General features: G+C 37.0%; 1 protein-coding gene across 5 annotated transcripts in view; it reads left to right on the plus strand.

Moving 5' to 3' along the window:
- LOC138325015 (uncharacterized) overlaps window positions 1–18,785 on the plus strand; it is a 32,561-nt gene extending 13,776 nt beyond the window's left edge. For 2 of the 5 annotated variants that reach the window (XM_069270350.1, XM_069270352.1), the window contains exons 2-3: window positions 9,539–10,037; window positions 16,461–18,785. In XM_069270350.1, the coding sequence (XP_069126451.1) occupies window positions 9,948–10,037; window positions 16,461–17,348 (978 nt within the window). In that variant the 5' untranslated portion in view covers window positions 9,539–9,947 and the 3' untranslated portion in view covers window positions 17,349–18,785. Of the gene's footprint in view, window positions 1–4,903; window positions 5,536–8,921; window positions 9,413–9,538; window positions 10,038–13,380; window positions 13,524–16,460 lie in introns of those variants that run through there. The other 3 variants (XM_069270349.1, XM_069270351.1, XM_069270353.1) reach the window with 3 other exon arrangements.
- Window positions 18,786–23,696: the final 4,911 nt, after the last annotated feature.

Here is a 23,696-nt window from a genome sequence, read left to right on the forward strand (position 1 = left end):
GTAAACATGCGCCTTTGTTTACATTACCTACTGGCGTGCCTCCACGTGGCCTAGGGTTGACAGCAGCGCCGCTTGATGCAGAGAGGCCGGTGCTCACCAATTAAATATACCAATATATATAATTATGATGGAATGCATTTTGATGCTTGGTTGACACTAGTCATGACAGATAGGTCAGCACTGACAACAGACACATTGCAACCATTCTTATATCCTCTACGACTACTTTACATAAATCTATTTATCATAAACAAACTACCTGTATTTTGCTTTGATTACAACTCGATGCTGGCTGACGCGATGTCTCATTGTCTTCCCAAAAACTCAAATATCCTGTTGGGATTACAAGGGTAGATAAATCAAGATGAAGAACAAAATCAAACTTTGTTCCACATCAAGAACGTAACATCAAATTTGACCTAGTTTTCACTTCCATGTGTGTACGTCGGGTGCCTGATATGCCGCCTAGAGAACTTCATTTTCCGAAGACATTTATGCTTTCCATCAGCGATAAGACATGTGTTCCCTGTTTTGTTCCTTACCTCTAGAGACTTACTAGCATTTAGACTTTCTCATCCTGTCGATATTGGTAATGCATGATGTGAATTATAATTGTTTTGTTATACTGGTACATGTTAATTGTATCATGGATTTTTGAAATGTTGCACTAGAAAAAACTATGACCTTTGATGACTCCAAATCAAAATAAAATAAAAATCTCAAGGACCTATAAACAGTGATACGAGACCCTACAGGATTCATTGGCATATCTAGGCTTTCTAACAATATCCCTGACACATTGCCCTTCCCAGTTAAGTGATCGTGTCCTCGGCCGTTATGCATCAGTGTATGCAAATGTAGTTATTCTATCTGCTTAACATTCAGTATGTTAGGAGCGGGACGAGTGGTTTGCTCGGTTTTATCATAAATCGAGCTAATACAATGTTCTACTTTGTACCTTTGCCGTATGCTGCATTTGAATGGCGCAGTGCCACTGGCCAGATATTATAGCGCAATCTCATTGAAGCTATATTTTCAATCTGCTATTTGTTTGGAGGGCATCCTCCTATTATACTGAAGCCTTTGTGATATTCTGATAATTTTATGATTGGATCCCCGAGTTAGCGAGTGCTTTGACATGAGAAAAGTGTGCGATAGTTCAGCATTGGGAATAAAAAAGAAAGCAATAACGATATACAAACATCAGAGACTAGAGCATAGAGATGTTGCCTATTTAATGTACCTATGTAAATCCGCTTAACTGAAAGCTTCACATGCGATATGTACTTAGCAGACAGGCAGAGGTTGGTAATCCAGCCACGTACCGCTCACAATACACAGCTGACGAAGGAATTCAAACCCTAAATTGCATATAAAGAAAACGCATGATAAATATGTAAGTTCATTTTTATAGTTGCTTGACTCCCAATAGCCTTATATAGTAAAGTAGTGGGACAGACGCTTCTATTGGTATGTATACAGGTGTACATACCTGAGTCGTATTATTACCTATCACTATATATAATATACAGGTATGCAATCATCATACCTAGCGCTCGGATTGTATACACTCTCATATCGTCTATGCATTTCTCCCGTTGATGTGGATTCTTTATGCGGGCTTGTTGATTTGGGTCGTACACTTACTTTTAATATTGAAAGTGAAACACTGTAAAAACATTATTTACAGGCAATACTACCCTACCAATGTCTTGTATCGTGCCTACTGCGATAACACTTACAACGTAAATGATCCAATGAATTGTTTGCCTCCACTGGGGATGCAGTTGGAGATCGTAAACTTAGGAATTTATTCTACAGTTGCACAACAGAAGAGAAGTCGAATATTTGTCAACTTTAATAAAAATATATCTCCCCACTCATTAACATCATTCACGGAATTGTTGGTTACAATGTGTATTGAAGTCACAATATTGTTGTTACGACGCCATTGGTTAAAATCAAAATTGCAAAAAGTATAAGAAGTTTTCTGGTATCCTGCATCTGGTATGTTAGCCTTCAGAGACCTCAACCCAAGGAAGAAAATTCATTGTTTAGTAGGACGACTAGATGACCAAGATTCAACAAAGCTTTGACAAAGCGTACGGCCAACTAGTTTCAACCTTAACTTACGTTATTGAAATTACATCTGACTTGTATTATGAGTATTTTGGGAGACTGTGGTATGCTGTTGTAGTCCAAGTAGTACTCTATATTAGCGCTTCTCTTCACACTATCGTCTTTGCTGTTTCACTATTCTGCCGTATCAGCACTTCCAAGTATGTCTCCCTTGACCTTCACCTCACTTCCTATTTACAAACTCCTCCTCTGTATACTTTCTTATTTTCTCAGTCTCTCATGCCCTGTCGAAACCATTGTAACACTAACACTTTATCACCACATCCCAATATCTTTGATGGAAACTTCTTTTGTTGAAAGCAAAACAAAATGTAAAAAATAAAAGTAATGTTCCAAAATGTTCAATGTGTCAATCAAGACCAAAACTAAGCTGATATTTTATGGTACTGAGTGTAAAAAAATATGGTATGTTTGTGTGGTGTGTTTGTGTTTGTCTGAAGTGCAATATTGTGGTATGATTAAGTGTAGCGAATGCTTTTATGCTGACTAAGGGACCAGGGTGTTTAGGTAGATTCTGGTAAAACTGAGAGTTGCTAGTTTTTTATTAGTCCTCTACAAAATTCAAATTTGGGATTAGTGATTACAAAAAGGATGGTTGAGACTTCAATCCAATGTTAAAAACACAGATTGGGATTAAAAGTAGGAACAACTATTAGCTTCAAAGATCATCGCCGTAAGAAGACATCTTGGCCGGGTTTCCAGTCTATAACTTTAGAAAATATTGGTGAATTTTGTCGAAACTTGCTACAATAGTAGGTTCAGAAGTAAAACAGAATAAACTTTAATTTGAGGACAATAACAAAGGTTATTGTCACCTGAAATGGATTTGTGTTATCCAATATTGGCTTCTTTAGATTTATGGATATGGCTGATATTACTTATGGAAAAAACCACATAACGGAATTAATTTTAGTATCAAAATATCGATTATATAAATCATTATTACGAAGAACATGTTTAACATTATATTTTGATTTGGGTTTTCTGTAGTTACGTCAGAAAGAATGAACGGATTGAGTTAAAACATTATACATGTACAATGTTAGTGTATGAGGATGGACATTCAGATCAGCATGTCAACTTCAAATGTCGATATTGCTAAACATAATTATTTCATTGAATATTGGATGCCAGACATTAAGTTTTGATAAGTTGGATATATACCTTTGAAAGGTTCAGGTTTGTAAGGTCCTGTTCACTAGTTGTATCTATAATTTGTGTTTTTCACGTTAGCAGTTTCACTACTTCATTGATTTAAACCAACATGTACATGGGTATTAAGAACCGAAATGTTTTAGATTGACTGTCGTCAGATTATGATCAGGTTACAATGTTGATTTTCGGAAATCCATTGCAGCACATAAATGGCTCTATTACTTTATTGATTTTCATAATACACCTTGTATCTATAAAGAATCATATGATCGGGGACAAGCTGGGGTTTTTAGGAATGTCATGTCAAGGTTATTGTCACTGGTATTGCTAGCAGGGGCCTGCGGGAGGCAATGCTCGTATTTTGGAGAATGTGGTATGACTTTGTTTAGGAAGGTTCATGGGAGTCCATTTGAAGGCTGAGGTATGACGGTTGTGCTTTTAGAGGCTGAGGTATAACGATGTTTCTGCTTTTGGAGAATGTGGTATGACTGTGTTTAGGAAGGTTCATGGGAGTCCATTTGAAGGCTGAGGTATGACGGCTGGGCTTTTAGAGACTGAGGTATAACGATGTTTCTGCTTTTGGAGAATGTGGTATGACTGTGTTTGAGAAGGTTCATGGGAGTCCATTTGAAGGCTGAGGTATGACGGTTGTGCTTTTAGAGGCTGAGGTATAACGATGTTTCTGCTTTTGGAGAATGTGGTATGACTGTGTTTGAGAAGGTTCATGGAGGAAGGCTGAGGTATGACGGCTGGGCTTTTAGAGACTGAGGTATAACGATGTTTCTGCTTTTGGAGAATGTGGTATGACTGTGTTTGAGAAGGTTCATGGAGGAAGGCTGAGGTATGACGGCTGGGCTTTTAGAGGCTGAGGTATAACGATGTTTCTGCTTTTGGAGAATGTGGTATGACTGTGTTTGAGAAGGTTCATGGGAGTCCATTTGAAGGCTGAGGTATGACGGTTGTGCTTTTAGAGGCTGAGGTATAACGATGTTTCTGCTTTTGGAGAATGTGGTATGACTGTGTTTGAGAAGGTTCATGGAGGAAGGCTGAGGTATGACGGCTGGGCTTTTAGAGACTGAGGTATAACGATGTTTCTGCTTTTGGAGAATGTGGTATGACTGTGTTTGAGAAGGTTCATGGGAGTCCATTTGAAGGCTGAGGTATGACGGTTGTGCTTTTAGAGGCTGAGGTATAACGATGTTTCTGCTTTTGGAGGCTGAGGAATAAAGACTCTGTGTTTTGGAGGCTATCTTGAATTGTGTTTCTGTCCCTGTGTGAAATTCCGGATATCGAGAGCACATGGAGTCGACGTACTGGCGTTGAAATTATCATTGCGCCTATGGAATGTTGCTTCATCATTGTTCGGCAGATTTTGATGGATGGAATGCTATCCAGGGACTGGTAATTAATATAGCAACTGTAACTAAAAATATGAACATAAAGTATAAGTGTTTCATTATGATAAATCATGGCTTGTGATATATTCGCCACGTGTTATAGCCTAACACTGATAGCCTGTAGTCTCCTAGACGAACACATATGGGCACCGATCTACTTTAATCTTGGGCTTATGCATCAATTAAAAGTAATTAATTATATCGTGTGTCTATACCGATACACACACGCTATAATGGTGTTATAGACGTCGCCACAGATTTGGAAAACGTTTCATATTTAAAATTCACATCTCTAGTCGTTTAAGTTTAGAATTACCTCTAATATAAGTCAGTCCTGACGATGCAGTGTATGATGGTGTAGTAAGGAAAGTCGGCGGGACAGAAAGCCGTCCTACTAAGGACCTGACAGACCTACACATACCTGTGCGCACGGAGCGCGACGCTCATACATACTATGATAGCGAGCCTGGGACCACGTCCGTACTCAGCTTTAACATTTTATTCCGATGGATTTTAAACTGATAAGTCCACTAGTACTACGAGACGTGCAGTTAGCCAGGAATAGTCTCTCCACGTGCTTGGTAAAAGTTCGATGTGGCATTGTGACTTCTGTATCCTAATTATTATTGGCCATACTCTTACGAAAGGGTCGAACCAGTGTGGGCTCGACATTGTACAGTGTTTAACGTATACCTCTGGCTATAGGAAATATTTATTGGAAAAGTTTGTGAGATTCCACAAGGATTATCGGTACTGGGAGTCCTATGGTATCATTACATGTGTCTCTTACCTGGAGTTACGATCGATACCTGTGGACTACTATGTTGATCTCTGCTAACAACAGGTAAACATTCTTTTTGTACATCTTTATAGTTAAACTGGCCTATTACTACAATTACCGACGCCGCGCCAATTGCTGCGGGCTTCCCTGTTCCCTACCGCACAAGTTAGATATTCAAAATTATTTGAATTATTTTAGACATATTATTGGACAGATTTGGAGACAGAAAGTCGTTTGTATTTCCCCGTGGTTATGACTGATAATAAAATTGCTTGGTGAGGCCCTAACTGAAGTCGAGATTGAATATTTAACCTGCTCTTTGTAGGAATTTTGTTTAGTAGACGTCTAGATAGAAGTTTTTTTTCAAACGACACTTCTGAATAACTTAGTTTGATTCCGTGGCTATTAATATTAAATAGATACGTTTTATATATGGTAGGATATATTATATTACCTGATTTAATGCAGCAGACATTGTGTCGAGTCTGTTCGATTTTCTGGTATTGTTATATTTCTAGTTGGCTTGTTTGTTTGTAATTTACATTTATAATCAACGAGCTATTTTTACTAAGGTATAGCTAATATGCCGAATAGTGTTACACACTTTGATATGTTGAGGTAAGGTGTTTCCAGTGTGTGTTTGGCGATATCGGTATAAATTGGTCGTGCAGCTAAAACACATGTGTCATTTAGGCTCTGGAATATTTTTGTGTACGCGTTGTTAAGGCGCAATTCATATTTTTGTTTTTTAAAATCGATAAAAAATATCGATGAAGTATTTTCTAAATTTGTAAATCAGGAAACCGTGATTTTAAGAGGCGCCATTGTCTTCATTGATCCTTTAGCTATTTTGGTTTAGATAATGATCATAGATTAAGTGTTGTTATTCTTCAAGTTCTACAGCGGGTAGGGTTAGGTGTAAGACACATTAGGCTGTAGGATAAAAACATGTTGTGGTATCATGGCAGATGAGATGGTTATTTATAAGCGGAATAACAATGATATCCTTCTATTATTAGTGAGGGATGAGATAGGATGAAATATAAGCTTCGTAAATAATAGTTTTGCTAGGTATTTAATATTATAGAGATTAATTTGGCCAGACATTATTTGACCACGTTTGGACCTTATTTGGATAATTTGGAGATAGAGCCGGGGTGAATAGACAATCTATACACATTGAGGATGTCTGCACATGTCCTTGGTTATATGTCCAAGGCGCGAGTCGTTCAAAAAGTGACGACAGACGTCGATTTGATCAGTTCGATAAAGTGACCGCTGGTCAGTTGATTCATTTGATCCGCTGACCCCTGATGAACGGTCGACCCTCTGGATCTATTTGTCCGAGCGCGTGGTCATTCCTCCCCCCGTCATTGATCTGTAGGTATTACTCATCGGATGCTGATGGACCGTCTGTCCGAGGCCCGGACCGGGTCCGACACTCGATCCGGGAAGCAGTGAATCACCATCGTAAATAAAACCCCCACACATAGCGATGGTACATGAGGATAGACTCGATACAAATGTGGAGATGATTGACAAATATCGCTGATAAAACAACCATCATCTCGAGAGCTACATTATTTGGTCTACCCAATGGTAGTGAGAAACCAACTCGTACCCAGCAATGTTGTCCTGGGGGTATACACAACAGGTAGATCGTAGATATCTAATATAGGTATTTTACAGGTACTTACCTTAATTATACATTTACAGGTACAAATCGTACAGGTAGATTGTATTAGTACTTGTATTAAGATTAATAGTATAATTGAGTTAGGAAACTTCAGGTAGATAGTACACGTACTAAATTAATATCATATAATGCATCTGAAAGGTACATTATACAGGTGCAAAATTTACAGGTAAATCTTTATAGCTATAAATCTTGTAAGTATATATCATAGATACAATTCTTAAAGAAAGATCAGAAAAATGCATGAATTGCAAATAGATCTAATAGGTAGAAATCTTACAGGAAAATTATATTTGTTCAGGTATATCGTTCAGGTACAAAATTTACAGGTAAAACGTGGAGTTTTAGACTTGGAACTTAAAAGAAGATCTAAAGATACAAATAATAGAATTAAACCTCACAGGTACAAATTGTCAAAGGATATAATATAGGTAAAACTGGTACAAGTAGGAAACACATTATATAGGTAGACCTTAACAAACAGATCACAGAGTATTGCTGCAATAAATATAAAAAAACAAAATTCTGGGCACCAATGATAAAAGAGTATCTTAATCCACAGGTAGATGTTACAGGCAGCCTAGGCCTACAAGTTATTATGTAAAACTGCCGTAAAAAAACTTTTACATGATCATTAAAGACTCGTACTTAATGTAATGATCAGTATTACAGGTAAAAGTCTTACCATTACACTGTATATCGTTATATAAATATATCTACGAAAATTTAAAAGAGATATATCCTACATTTGTCTATTGAAATGTATGAAATACTTTAGAGACATCTATATAAATGCATTTTGTCTTGTCATGCCTGTTAAGTTATGCTTCATTATGTATAAATTATACACACATTTAGATTTGAAAAATAAATCTTTTCACTTTTGATTTTTTTTTGTCGTGTCAGAAACATTTTAAAATGTGCCAAAATTGCAGGGCCTTTGCTAATACTGGTTACAAGTAGGACGAATTTCACTTTGAAAAAATTAACGCCTAGTTTCCAAACCCAGTGTTCTTTAAGTAAGGTATTGTGGGATGAAAAAAAAGTTTGTGTTTAATCAAACTCCAATATTTATTCTGAATATAATATCAGTGTGTGCTAAACAGTATAGTTTAAGTAATTAACATAGCGTTCTTTAGGCCGCTTACAGCTGTATATACAGGCTGTGTACAAGAGACGACCCGGGACGTTATGCTAACAAACCCAACTAAAAAAGAATTGAAACTTTCGTTAGAAACCAAAGTTTAGTGTATAGACGAGCGTAGGTACTTGAGAGAGATCCAGTCGTACGTCAGTAGTGGTTGGTATGTGCGATTCTACCCCCTCCCTGGGTTTGTTGACACCTGGACTGCTGATCTCTCTCATACACCTGTAACAGGTAAAATACCTTACCTGTGGTCTGTGTCACCTTTAATTAAAACCTTTACCATATCCAACACTCTGCCTGTCGCTTAACGCTTTGTCGCACGTGAACGTGGGAAGGTCCTAAATCCTTTGTGTAACAATAGAGATGCACGTGCATAAAGTTCTTGTTTTATGCTAATTATGTCATCCACTAAATGTCGTGACAAACTCAAGTAAACAGTCAACAGGTATTTAATATAAAGTGCAAAAAATGAACTGGTGCAAATACAAAACTTTGAGAATTTTCAAGATTTGATTCGTGATAAAACATAAATATATGTATAATGTCTGTAATGATAATGGAAGCGTGTACGGGTAAGGAATGTGACTGGTATGCAGAAGATACCACGCGATACCAGCATACAATACGCATGATTGCGCAGCCAAATAATATGTTAGAATGTGTCCCACAATAAGTGTTCCTCCGAAGGCCCTCAGCCACGACCGGCACGATTGTTACTTACGCAACCATTGCGGGTTCAGAGGATCATTTTTATCTACACAGAAAGTGCAGAGCAAGTGATAATTTTGTTGAGCCATATGGCAAACCACAAAATGTTATTCTCTGTCAAAATTTACATATCTAGTCTAAAAACGAAAAGTTTACCACATTGAGTAGCGTTGGTCCGGCGACAGGGCACGGACGGAGGCGTTTGGGCGGACCAGAGTCTGGTCGCGGTCGGGAGTGGGCAGTGCGGATGTGATCGATTCTAGGATATGCTGATGAACCGTTTCCTATATAAGCTTTATGAGTCACGGGACACTATATAATCTATGGGGCTTCTCCGCTATATCAAGTCCGACTGATAGACATATCTGGTCAAACTCTTGCGAAACTTGGTAAATACTTTCTAGCTTAAAACTTTAAAACAACCGGCTTGGAATCTTGTATCACATTCACTTACAGTTATACTTGTTTGGCGACATCGTTATAATAAATAGAGAATTTTGTTTGCTATTTTCCAGGTATGCTTGCACACACAACACGTGTGTGACGTGGAATGACATCTACCTGGACCTAAAAGAGTGGACAAACTGCTAGATTACCTCAATGAAATTCTGGATAGTTGGCCACGACACGGATTTACTCTGAAATGGTGTGAATTCTAAGGATATATATTGTTTTATTTCACTTTGGATTATTAGTGTTCCCATGTTTTATTAGCATTGCCAAAGTTGTCAATGAGAAAGTGACGGAGCCCTAAGGCAGGGAAAACCGCACTCAGATGTAATAAGGCATACTGTCGGGATTTTACCTCTTACCTTGTGAAATAGTACCAACTTTTTGGTGGATTACTGAGGGAGCGTGTCCGGGGGTGATGGCCGTGTGTCCCCGGGGTGAGACCGGCGAGCCGACACCCCGGCCCTACCTGATATGATTCCATCCCTACCTAACACATCTGTGAGGAGCCCTAGTTACCGTACCAATGGTCGTGAGATGTTTTCTTCTTCGATTGTGACACAGGTACGTATTCCTAACTGACAATCTTGATTGAAAATCAAAACCAAAATGTCATAGAAAAGACAAGTTTTTAGGGAGTCTTTACAAATTGGCATTCATCACTATATCCCGAATAAATGTAAAGGTAGGTCAGGCGTTTGGCTAATGCAGTGACCAGAGCCAAAGGCGCTTGCAGATCACGATATTAAGTTGTTGTAAAAAGTATTCCGTTGTACTTTTAAAGCAACTTTAAATAGTAATCTGCAGGCGCCAGTGACCAGAGCAGGTATCTAACATTGAACGTATCCACTAAATGGCATGTCGAAATGCCACGAAGCTTATTTGCAAAGTAGAGCGTTTCGAACCATCTTTTAAGACGAATTGGTATACGTTTGTCGATGATATAAGTTAGTGAGATGTTTGATGTCCATTGCCTTGTCGTCCTCTGCCATTGGAGGGTCCAAGTAGAAGGTAGTACTTCCTTGTTCCTTCCTGTTCACCTACACACACTTAAACAAAACTGTACAACCCGAATTCTGACAAGCTAAATCTTCTGATTGTATGTGTAATCTTGTTTCTAGGTATCACACTGTCAGAGATACCTACAGACAGTTCTCATATTCATGAAACGGTGTAAATCTATAGCATTTATTAAGTTTTACTAGACATTGACATTTTTCCCTATGGTTTCCCCTAGACGTGGCCATGTATAATTTCTACCCATAGGTTGAGACAAAAAACCAATACCCATAATTTACTTCTATTTTCCTTTATCGTCTTTGAGAAGGAAGATGGTGGAATGCATTTTTTTGTCTATTAACAATATCTAGACACTAGAAGTGGGATCTCCTTCAGTGACCCTTTTAAAGTTTTTTTATATTTATTTTGTTACATTAATTTCAATAGAACGTTAATTTATATCTTTTTTTAGTTATGGATGCAATAATGCTGATTTCACAAAATAACATGAAAAATGTTTTAAGTTATGCTATCAGGCTATAACAAATACCCGCCACAGATGGTTGAGAGTCTGAACAGGATGTGGTTTAGTAGTAGAATACCCCCAGCAAAGTCACAAAAAAGCAATTAGCTTGTTTGTATATGTGTATGTAATAATAGTTTACTTGAATAAAATATTGTTCAAACTAAAGTAACAAATAACAGTCAGGGTGGTGGGAAGTCATCGCACGGGGCGGTCGCTGTCAACTTCATTGTCAAAACTATTTATTCATAAATAAGTAAACAAAACACATGAAAATATATAAGTTGATATTACGAAAACATGTTTATCAATATACCATTGTTTTGGGTCCAAAATCATTTGAAATTTCACGATATCTTGCGGAGTGCTTTATTAAATCAGATGTGACTTTTAAAAAGGTTGAATAAATGTCGAACGTAAAGCTATAATATTCATAATACTTTTGGTTTAAAACATTAATAAACTTTTTTTTTGGAAAATACTAATAAGATTAATTACATATACATGTTCTTCCAATCACACAAAGACCAATGTCAAACAAAGGGGTGTAAATATTCATTTCTTGATTTGTTAATGTAATTACAGTGAGTTGAAAAAAGTGTAAAACAAACCTGGATACGGAATAGGTGTTTTGTTTAAAAAGAAGCATTAATTACAACTTTCTTGTAAATTGTATTGCAGCCATATCAGAGCCGAAATCCCTGCCATTGAAAACTAGATAATAAGAGTACTGAATTACGTGTATTATTTGTCTCTTTCATAAAAGAGCTAACATTGTTAGTTTCTCAGTGAAATGTAAATATCCTTCCCCCTGATTTCGAAAACAATGTGTTACTATCGCCATCTGCTTGTTTTCCCGCTAGAGACTGAGAGAATGTCCCCCCGAATGACGTTCTCCTCATGGCATGAGAAGCTGACTGGATTTATCCCTTTATAAGTGTGTCCCTCCCTTAGTTTGGAATGTTCTAGTGTTTCTCCACGTGGCCATTGACAGGTTTTCCCTCGAATGATTCTGTCCCTCCCTGCTTAGGAAGGGTTCCGTGATAATGACGCCTGAGTCCCTGCGCCCGAATTTAGTCTCTGCTCGCTAGCATTGTGGTTTATGTGGTTTACGATATTTTAGGAAGTAGTGACGGTTAAATTCCTGTTTGGATTTCGTCGTCAGAACAAGTTAAATTCTAGCGATTGTGTCAGATTTAACCACAGATAATGACTGATCAGAAGATTTATAAAAGGAGCCTTTATTTCTATTCTACTTGAAATCATCACGTTTTAGTGAGAAAAAAATCTTCAGTTAAGGACTGGTTCCTTATGGAATTAACGAAGTCTGTCAATTAGATTTTTGATAGGTCTGATTTGTGACCTCAGCATGAATTACAAATTCCAATTCTTTCTGATGTAATTTTAAGCATGAATCAGAGATTTTTGATGTGACGTATTTGTAAAACAGGAATGAATAAATGATTTTTGTTTTGTCCGATATATCCTCATTATGAGTAAGGCCTTTCAGAGCTGTCTGATTTATTCCCGATATGAATTAAAGATTTCTGTATTGTAAGTGGTGATGTAACCAGGGAATTAGTTGAGAATTATAATGTAAAAGATATTTCCATTTAGGTATCAATTTGAAAATTTCTGTTGTGTCTGGTGTTTTTGCTCAGTGTACATTTCGATTGTATGACTTCACAAAGCAATGCGGTTTTGGGTGATTGTGTACTCTTACAACCTAATCCTACTGTAGAACATTACGATGATTGTGTTTGCCAATTGTTATTCAATATTTGAGCCTTATGTATCGCTACGTCACTGTCAGGTATACCCAGGTGTCATTAACACAAGCAAAATTCGAACTCTCAATGTGCCGATAATGATGTTAGTGTTTCTGATATGTTTGAATAATTCTCAAAACACGCGTATTGTTTTACGTCAACTGTATGGAGCCTGGTGAGTGTAACTATATATGTTTGAAGGCAGTGGTACAGGTATTCTGAATCATCCTTTAAGTCAGGTGTTTTCCAGGTTGTTCTATGCCCGTACCTGACGGAAAATTAAAACGTGTTACAGCTGAATAATACTGCAGGTGAAAATAGCATTCCATACATTCAATAACATCGAGTACTCTACAAATACCAAAATGATTAAATCGACCAACACCCAAATTTAAATAAAACCCTTCATCAAAGTCGGCCTCGCTCTTGTACGTTTTTTCGGTAGCTTTTTTTAGCGGAGTCACTACAACAAACACTCGAGACTATATATAGGACTGTATTGACATCTTGTCTTTTAACCAAGAATTTCTAGTATGTTGGGGGAAACCATCTTTTTAGTATGATGACGCATACTTATATTTATATTATACACCGCCGGATTTGGGGGCGTATTTAATCTGAACTACTTCATAACGACGGTGAAATCGTGTGCTACCCATATAGATACGTTAGTGGCTTTCCAGGACATGTTACACGTGTGGATAGTACGATGTTTAACAGCACGGGCAGAACGATATGGACCCTAGACACCACGTAATGGTAACACACACAACTACTGATTGTAGTTCATTATTAAAAAGCAAAGACTTTACAAATTACGTAAAATAACATTCCGTTTATGTTTCCATGAGCATTAAACCGTATCACAACTAATCTGTCATACAGAAGAGGAAATGAACAGACTGCTTGCGTCATAATACATCTTGATATTTAATTAGAGTTTTGAATTTGTAATAGTACATTATCGAACATTTTCATTTAAAGTTCATGTAAATCTCCTATCGATAAGAGTAATTGTGGATCATTATTTGAATAATTAAATCAACATGCCTCACATGACCTTGACTTAACACCTGATCTACTTGTTTAATTACAAAACAAGCTACAGTATATTGATTTTTCACTAATGATAATCAGGCCTTGATATATAGGATACCTTCAAGTAAATATGTACGTTACTATTGGTATACCTTTGGTATGAACAATTCGTCATGTACGAGCGGTTCAACGTCACAAACACTTCATTTATTAATGTTATAGAAAACATCATGATCGGCAAAATATGACAATGAAATTTGAACATGTTTCAAAACATAATATAATAATATTTTATTTTTAGTACAATATAAAATGTTACCTCTGTAGTCAATTATTTCTAGTCAAACACTAGTCTTTTTTAATATGATATGATTTTATCTTATAAATATACAATTCGATATTAATTTCAGAACGAGTTAGCTAGCTAGGTATTAGCTTACGAAATGTTCTAAGCTGTTCAATTGATCAGTAGATTATCTATTAATATACTTCAAATCAACAATCTATATTTGACAATGGTGAACACAATTGACACAATATTTTGATAATACTATTACGACATGTATTGGTATGGTGACATAGATTCATACAGCTTAGAACATAATAACATTACGAGTTACGAGGTGGAACCCCTGCCTATAGGGTGTTACGGGTGAACTACTGATAAAATCAGAATATTTATTTTACAGGTGCACATGACTTATACAAATCTTATTAGATAATTAATGCGTAAAACAGTGCAATGTCATGACAAGGTATCTAGATAGCTTAACATAGATGATCGATGTTGTAGGAGTTTGGTGATTAAAAATTGTACGGTGTATATATTAAAGGGCATTACACTTGGCCTAGATATTATTTTTATTAGAAAATGGACGCTCACTGTGCCGAAACACCTGGCTCTATTTCTTTGACATAATTGGTTCTAAACTCTCAGTAAAACTATATATTTCCCTTGTATTTTCAATAACCACTTTGATTTTATATTATGATTATGGTGTAACGTCGTATTACCACGTCACCATTATCATCTATACACCACACACGTGGTCTCAGTAGTGCCTGTCTAATTACACTGTAAGGATAGAGTGTCATTGGGACCTGACTTTAAGCTCGTGTGTTACCCAATACCGACGTAGTCAAACTAGTAACAACAGCTTACACGAAGTTTGTGTTCTATGTATTAACGATCTTTTTTACTGGAGACCTTGATTAACGTCCAGATAGTTTGAACATATTCAAAGACAAAGTATTCAGCATTTCCTCCTTTAAAGTTTAATAATATTATTTTTTGGCGTGTTTTTATTTCAATGATGCCATCTTCAACGCAAATGTGCATAATTAAATGAAATAGATATTTGTTTTATATTTTGTCTTGAAAGTAGGTAAACAAAAAGACTAGGGTATCACAAACCCCACACTGAATGACATCACGACATATTTTTATCATCCTCTAAGATATAATTATACCATGCTTATACCTCACATAGGCAAACTAGACCATAACGATAAAATTGATTTAAGTCGAGCAATAAAAAATCGTTATGGTAAAAATGACTTTTTAAGATTTAAATACATGTCGAAAGTTAAAAAGTCTTTGTTACAAGATTACAACATAACGCCTTAAAGTCATTATTAAGGGATTAAAAGTCGATATTATAAGATTTTAAGCAGTCATTATAAGAAAGAAGTTTTGTTTTATTGTGCAGTCAAAATACTTTAACGTTCTGTTCTAAGCCGGCTTTTGAAATATTTTCCGTAATTTATGTCGACACAATTCAGGATTCGCAAGTACGCTTCGCTTCTGTGAGCGGGTTGAGGCCATGGGGCTATTTATTTTGTGTTTAAAGGTTTACCAATATCAGACTTAATACACGTCATATATAATACCTTTTTATCTGTAATAGATATCAGCTATTCCACATGTCTGTGTATCTGGCCCCTTCCTGACTAACTATCGACACTTTCAGAATACATCACAAACCAATGATCGGTATCAATGTTGGGAAAATACAGCTTCATGGAGGCTGTATGAGGGATATTACTTTAAAATATGCTTCGTCGATGGTCACTGCTTTCACGTGTTAGATTCTTACTGCCATAATTTCCTTCCTAATTATAAAATTGCAAGACTTTTAGCTATTTTGATGATATTCTGTTCCTATGATTGTACCATAAACTTTAAAACTATAATCTATATACGAATGTATGTCTGTCGGCCTAGCCAGTACGTTTATGGTTATTTCCACAGGCACCAAACAGTTAAATGACTATATATAGCAAATAAAGCAAATCAATAGGGAACTAAATCTAGCGTAAAAGGTGGCGCGAGCTATGCCGACTGAAACAAATTGGTTAAATGGGGCAATAATGGCTGTAATTCGCCCTTGTTAGATGTATTACGGAAGCCCACTAATTAAATAGCATTGATATGGTGTGTGTTCAATCTAGGCTAAATAGATATAGTTTGTCCGTAAATAGATAGTATAAAATCTGATTCACATAAGTTATATATCAACGTATGATGTGTCTATTTGTATTTCATATTTCATAATGCTCATTTATTTTGATTAACAAAAACGTAAAATTGAAAACTAAAAATATATGTTCATCCACGTATCAAAGCTTGAGTTTTAATGGGGTTTTGTTTTGTTACAGGCAAAGAGAACCAGTGCGTTTCTGTCCCTCGTGCTTTGTTTTGTGATGTTGACCAGCCCAGTATTGGCTTATCCTAGAAAACGTCCTCCCCCGACAAAACTTAATAACATCACGGAAATCACCGTACCTCGCTGTCGCCCAGTGGACCCACAACATCTGCGATATCGTATGGGTAAACTGTATGACGAGTCGAGGATGGCCATGGATGAAGAGGACGTGAAAAGGAGCACGATGAGAGAACGTTCTATAGAGGACGACGATGATTTCGAGGACGATGATGAGTTCGATGATTCTGTGGACGATTTTGATATGAATATAGATTCAATTTCGAAAACATTGAACGAAGACAGAACGGTTCAAACACAGGACTCGTATATAGATTCTAAAAAATTCATGCGACGGAAAAAACGTCGAGCTATGGTGGAGGATGAGGACGAGGAGGAGGAAGATTTTGACGAAGATGTGACATATTACCAAAGATTAATGCAATTAAATGTAAGACATAAGCGAGCGGGTCCCCGCAGTGGTAGACGGCGGAAACAAAAACTGAAACTGAAAAGGAAGGACCATTTGTCATGGAAATGTAAAATGAAAAAGATATGGAATAAAACTAAGCCAGGTTATTTCCCAAAGTATTATAACTCGGTGGAATGTTTAACAAAGTTGTGTTATTATAAGTTAAATGAGTGCGTGGAGCAGGGCTACACAATCAACTTGTTTAAGATGGACCCAAACCGGTGTAACCCAGTTCCGACGGTGGGACTAAACACCACATACGAGGAGGTATGGGTGTTTGAAAAACTTCATGTGAACGTTTGGTGTGAATGTGGTAATCCAAGAAACAAGCGGAAGCGGAAAAACCGACGGCGACGGCCTCGAGCTGTGTGATATTTATAGTTATTTACCCGTGACAGAGATGTGTTCTTGCGCATGCGCCAACTGTGATACAATGGTGCCGCAGCCCAACGTGGATTATTATTGGCAGAGATACTTGTTCTGTCGGAAGTTCCACTTGTTGTTACTTAGACAGGCCGATCTGACTCTCCGGCCTGTGGGTGTTAGCCAGAGTCAGATATTTATTATGTATGTTATGAAATCCAGCGAGGGGCGGGAGGGGTAAAGTTGTGTAGCCAGTACATATATATACCGCCCGTCAAGACAGGACTTGTGCACGGGCGGTGACGTGATATGGATGCGTGCAATGATTTTCAGACACGGACCCGTGCTAACGTGTTGTGATATATTATTGATTATTATAATATTGCATTTATCGTTGTTATTGGACTAGCTACTGTCGGTTCCGTTGACATTCCGTGTTACTCCGTGGCGACAAACTTTCAAGCAAATAGCATGACAAGTGTGTGTAAGGGAAGGGTAACCTTTCAATGTCCACAGGCATATCGTGCTAACAGTGATGTTTGTGTTCACAGGCATATCGTGCTAACAGTGATGTTTTTATTCACAGGCATATCGTGCTAACAGTGATGTTTGTGTTCACAGGCATATCGTGCTAACAGTGATGTTTGTGTCCACAGGCATATCGTGCTAGCAGTGATGTTTGTGTTCACAGGCATATCGTGCTAGCAGTGATGTTTCTGTTCACACGCATATCGTGCTAACAGTGATGCTTGTGTCCACAGGCATATCGTGCTAGCAGTGATGTTTGTGTTCACAGGCATATCGTGCTAGCAGCGATGTTTGTGTTCACACCCATATCGTGCTAGCAGAAATGTTTGTTTTCACACCCATATCGTGTTAGCAGTGAAGTTTGTGTCCACATGCATATCGTGCTAGCGAGAATGTATGTGTCCATATGCACATCGTGATGTACATGTTCACAAACGTATCGTGCTAGCAAGAATGTATACATGTGTCTACACACATATCGTGCTAGCAGAGATGTATGTGTTCAATGACGAAGGCAGGTTCGTCTGGTATGTGGTGGTGTTTCCTTTTACCAGGAAATCTAAGGACACAAATAAAATCCAACGCGGAAAGGCAAAATTGTTTTTCCAAAGTTTAACAGCTTCAGTCATTTAAGGAAGATGTTTTGGAAAAAAAACTTGAACACTGACGAGACGATACAAATGGCTTCACAAACATTTGTAGTTGATATATTGCCATAGTGTGTAGAAACCTTTCGGGCTCGCAGCAACAGCACGTGTAATGGCTGCTGGTGCGAGGGTGTGTGGTAGAGGTGTGCATGCGTCTGTTAGAGTGAGAGCTACGTTATCGCAATGAATGTGGTATTTGTTATGACTATTTAAATTATTGTAAAATTTCTACAAAGCTAAAATATTATATAAAAATACTGAAAAAAATCTACATGTTTATCATATTTTTCTTTGGGTATTTACAGAGTGTCGAGGCTTCAGCAACTTTACAGTTGAAAAAATTTCAACCTAATGAAACATGGTCAGTATTTGTAGGAGGAAACCTTCAGTAGTATAAGTTGATCCTCTGAAAGCCAAATAACGTTAACAATGCTGAATTTTCATTGCAGTCAAAATACCAAAACTAATAATCGTCCATCCTTTTGTACTAGTGTAGTTTGAAACGACCCTGAAAATCATAAGAGGACTAGATAAAGTATTTGCTAGGACAATACCGCCAAAACAAATTTACCATATTCTATTGTGTAGTAACGTGAAATGCGCAATGAGACAAATATGTATAAATCAATTTCTATACTATTGCATATGTATACGCCTATAGTGGTTTTTTTAATATCCGTTTAATGCATAACAAAATGCAATTCTATGAATTACCTCTAATTTTTATAAGATTGCTTAATTATCTCATTTAAATCCAATACATTCAGATACGACTCTGGTTTGAGTTATATCATGGTATTTATCGACTAATCTATTTCTACGAAATATTCCAAAGACAAAACAATACCTTCACCTCTCTGTGCCTTTGAGATTTACTTATAGTTTTACTTAACAGCACATCGCAACGAATTGATTTATTTAGATTAGCTTCGGCTGCACTTATTGGTCATCTGTGATCGAAAGATCAATGAATCATCTTTGTCTGTATAGCTGATCTACAAAGTATACAATCAGAAGTTGTGTTCAGGGAATTAATACAACACACTTTGAGGTTTAAGTATTATTAAATAATGAAACGTTGGTAGACATGCAAGAAAACACGGAACTAAATACAATTAAGGTGAACAAGACAATATGATTTAAATAGAGCGTTTGGAGTTAGAGGTAACACAGACGAAAACAACGAGAAGAAACAGGATCAAACGAAAACGAAAACATTTAACAAAATATTTCAGAGAATTCTTGCATTATTAATCATGGTTGATATATTTATAGGAGATAATACCTGAATACACGATACATATGTGGTAATCTTTAAATCATAAATGTAAATATTACTATACATCTAAACAAGCCGATAAGCCTTCTATTGACTGGTGAGATACATGGATGGACCTAACGCGATTTTACATACTGATGATAACCAATGTTAGACAGAATGAAGATGGTTTTGCAGCTTGTTGATAGGGTGCTTCAAATCTCTTTTAAATTGCCATCAATGGATAAGTGATTACATCACTGGTGTTTTCGTGCAATCACACTTCCGCTAACATCTCACACCCACTTTTGTCATGTTACTTAATATATAAATGACGAACGCTTTTTCTCTGACAATATCTCCAAACTCTTTGAAAAGAAAACGAGATGAAGTGATTATTGATGATGTCAGAACTGATTTAATGATCGTCAATATGTGGTTTTTTTTCACCCCTCGTATCGACGACATCCTCACCAGATTGTCTGAGTATTTATGGGCTAAGTAATCAATTTGACAATGATTGTTATAGACTGTGTCCCTATCTATAATTGGTTTAATACATTGCCTCTCTATCTTCCACTGTATCGCTTGGCTTAATATATACATCAATTTAAAACGTTTGTGGCTTTAATCATATGGGCATAAGATACCCGGAGAATATAACATAATTGTACTCTGAGGTCTGACCAATTTCCAACGTTATAATACCGTAAGCTTGTAGAGATACACCCACTTAACTAACTGTCGTGGGTGATGTATCATGGAAGACGCACCATGTACTTTTACATAGGCACATATCATTTTCTATTGTGATGCACTGTCAGAGTCTGAGACAAAGTGGAGGGAACAAAAACGACACCGAGGCATCCCTGCAAACAGATCCGTCTGGTGAGAGCTTAAGTCAGGGACAAAGAGGCTCGGCGTAGGAAGAGCATACGGCTTGTACGGTTGGAGTCAAATAGGCCTCAGTAAGGGACAAAGCAATACATCATCAATGAATCGTACAGTATAAATTATGTAATCAAGAATGGCCATACATGCACCGTTGTCTGATAAATAGATAAAGAGTCGGTATACTAAATGTCTAGAACCGTTATGTTTTTCAGAACTTTAAAGTTACCTTATATGGCACGAAGGGTTGCTAAATATTGCCCGTCATTAGGAGAAAGCAAGTTATAGCATTATCGCGATGTGGCTCGAGCCGATGACTACTCAACGATAATCATTTAATGATAGGAGTGAGTGGTCGAAAACCATCCCACTAAATAGATGGGGACGGAAAGAGAAAAGCGAATCGGGGCGGTTGTAACAAGTACATATGTTGACATAATTCGGACGAACGTCGAACCTCACATACAAAGGGAGATAAACGAACTATACCATAAATATTCCATCAGAATCTGACATAATGTTCTTTGCCAGATGACCCAAACGAAGCTGGCATTACCGTGATGCGAAGGCCAATATATACTGGATGAATTAGAAGAATAAATGCTGACATTAACCTTTATTTGATTAACATCCTTGGACGTCTTAATCTCAAAACACATGAAGGTTCTATCAGCAATAGCATCTTGCAGCAGAACAGAAAGAAAAAAAGTTGGTTTCGTTTCTTTCTTCTCGTGATTTAACTTGCGATCGAGCTCACAGTCACATTTCCTGTCACATATTTGGCAATTACAAGGCTATAGACACATGTAGATTTTTCGCTCCATGTACTCCGGAATGTCCTTTACAGTACTGGATTTAAAATTACTCTTGCTGAAAATAGGACATAATCATGCCGAGTCAAGCTTCCCTTTTTCTTTATGAGACCATCCTTTAGATAGAATGTTCCTGGTGTGTCTGAAGATGTCCCCAACAGCACACGGCATGTTGTACAATAGCTTTTGTTATATAAGGACGTGTACCCAACACCTTCCATGGTTCATTATGTTTCTCGTCATTCAGTTTCCGAAATGGAAACAGAATAATAATAATGATCTTTAAATCCCTCTTCACTTTCATTTTACGAGCAACAGATTGTACTATAACGATGTAAGACGTTTGAAGATTGCACAGTCAACTGGAAAAGAAAGACATTCCTCGTGTTAATAAAAAGTGTTAGCATGGAGTCCGTGAGGAAGAAAACTATATACGTAAAAAGGATTTACATTACTAAACATGTTAAAACTACTAGCTTTGATGATTGCATTGGATATCAAACTAAATGTATCAACTGCAGCTAGTCTTTGGTTTAACACTACCAATACAACCATCAAATCTGACAGCGAAATGCACAAGCAAAACTTTACATTGATAAATTTTACACCACTAAATACATCCAGTACAACAGCTATAATTTACATTACCTAACACACCCAATCACACATGCATCAAATCTTCAGTCCTTTCAATAATAGATTTAGTAATTTTGGACAATTTTTGTTAGAAGCAACAAGTGAAAGAAAATACCTCTGACTGAAGGCCAGCTCGTGACCATTACGAAACTTAGGCCCGGATACCGTAACCTTATCGGTGCCCAAAACCTTTCATGGGAGAATTAATATAAGGTTACAGAAATAATTTGTAGATCATTCACACATTCCTGTATAGATTTATTTTAAATTTGAAATATTCGAAATAATACATTATTCGAATTCAAAATAAGGGATCTGCTGATAATTTCGTTCTTCTCATAATAATATACATACTGACAACATGTATTCTATATTATGCCCTGATCTTATATTAACTGAACCATATTCGTTTAAACGACATGCTTGTTTTTCCACCCTTTGTGACAAGGCGAGGCTACAGATGAGCTTACTATCAAATCTACATTTTATGCATGACGACGCGTCTGGTAAAGAAGGCGAGAGAATCTATGGTGGCGATAACAGGGTAGAAGTACTGTCTGTTAGCCCGGGTATAAGGGTGACTGTGCGGCCTTGGCGTGTAATATCGGTTTGGATAAGTATTGTCCACTCAGCCAAATAGATTTCTATCACGTGATTAGCCCCAAATAATTGGAGTATAAGTCGAGCCCCACTTGTCACAGTAGACATGGCTGATATTCAAACACCTTGATTTTTCGCTATTGTTTACATACAAGTGTTTCTGCATCACTACCCAGCCCACGCTGATACCTATCCAAAGTCTCGCTATCAAAATTCATAAGATGATTTTTTTTCTGAAACAGCCCGGGATATCTTGAGGATCTTGTTTGTATAGACGTGGAATGGCCTGACTGTTATGTTGTAAACATTGACGGTAGATTGGCCCTGTCCAACAAGATCAACACACTCTCTACACACAAACCATTGTCTGTCTGTCCTACAAGTGATCTTCTTCATAAACAAATTCGTGTCATTCATGGTAATCCCCGAAATGGAGAACTTAGTCCAATACTGTCTCCACCTTAATGTACCCAACTTACAACAACGCTACATTAACTGCATTTGACAGTAAAAGTAGTGCAGATATAGGCAAAAAAGTAATAGATTTGCAGATATGAGCAAATAAGTAATATATTAATTACATTTGGGCTGTGAAAGTATTGTAGGTATAGGCAAATATGTGAAAGAAATGCTGCATTATTATTTTGTACATTAATTACAGCAGGTGTATCTTGTGCAATGTTCATATCCTATTTTTTTGCTCTTACATGTATAAGCAAATCATGGATCATACTTAAAAACAAGCAAGTTTCAGTGGAATGCATAAATCTAGCAAGGTTATAACGATTTTAGCCAATGTAACATGAAAGAACAATATCATGTAATAGAATTTGCCTGAATTATGAGACTCTGCACAATTTTCGGACTTTAATGCCATAGAAATATAGTGTGTATGGAAGCAGTCAACCTGAGCGATATGACTTAGCATAGAATATACGAGATTGGTTGTCAAATCGTGAATTTGGATTTATTTCATAATTACACA

Source organism: Argopecten irradians, chromosome 6 (assembly GCF_041381155.1).
Source record: "Argopecten irradians isolate NY chromosome 6, Ai_NY, whole genome shotgun sequence".
Lineage (NCBI taxonomy): Eukaryota > Metazoa > Mollusca > Bivalvia > Pectinida > Pectinidae > Argopecten > Argopecten irradians.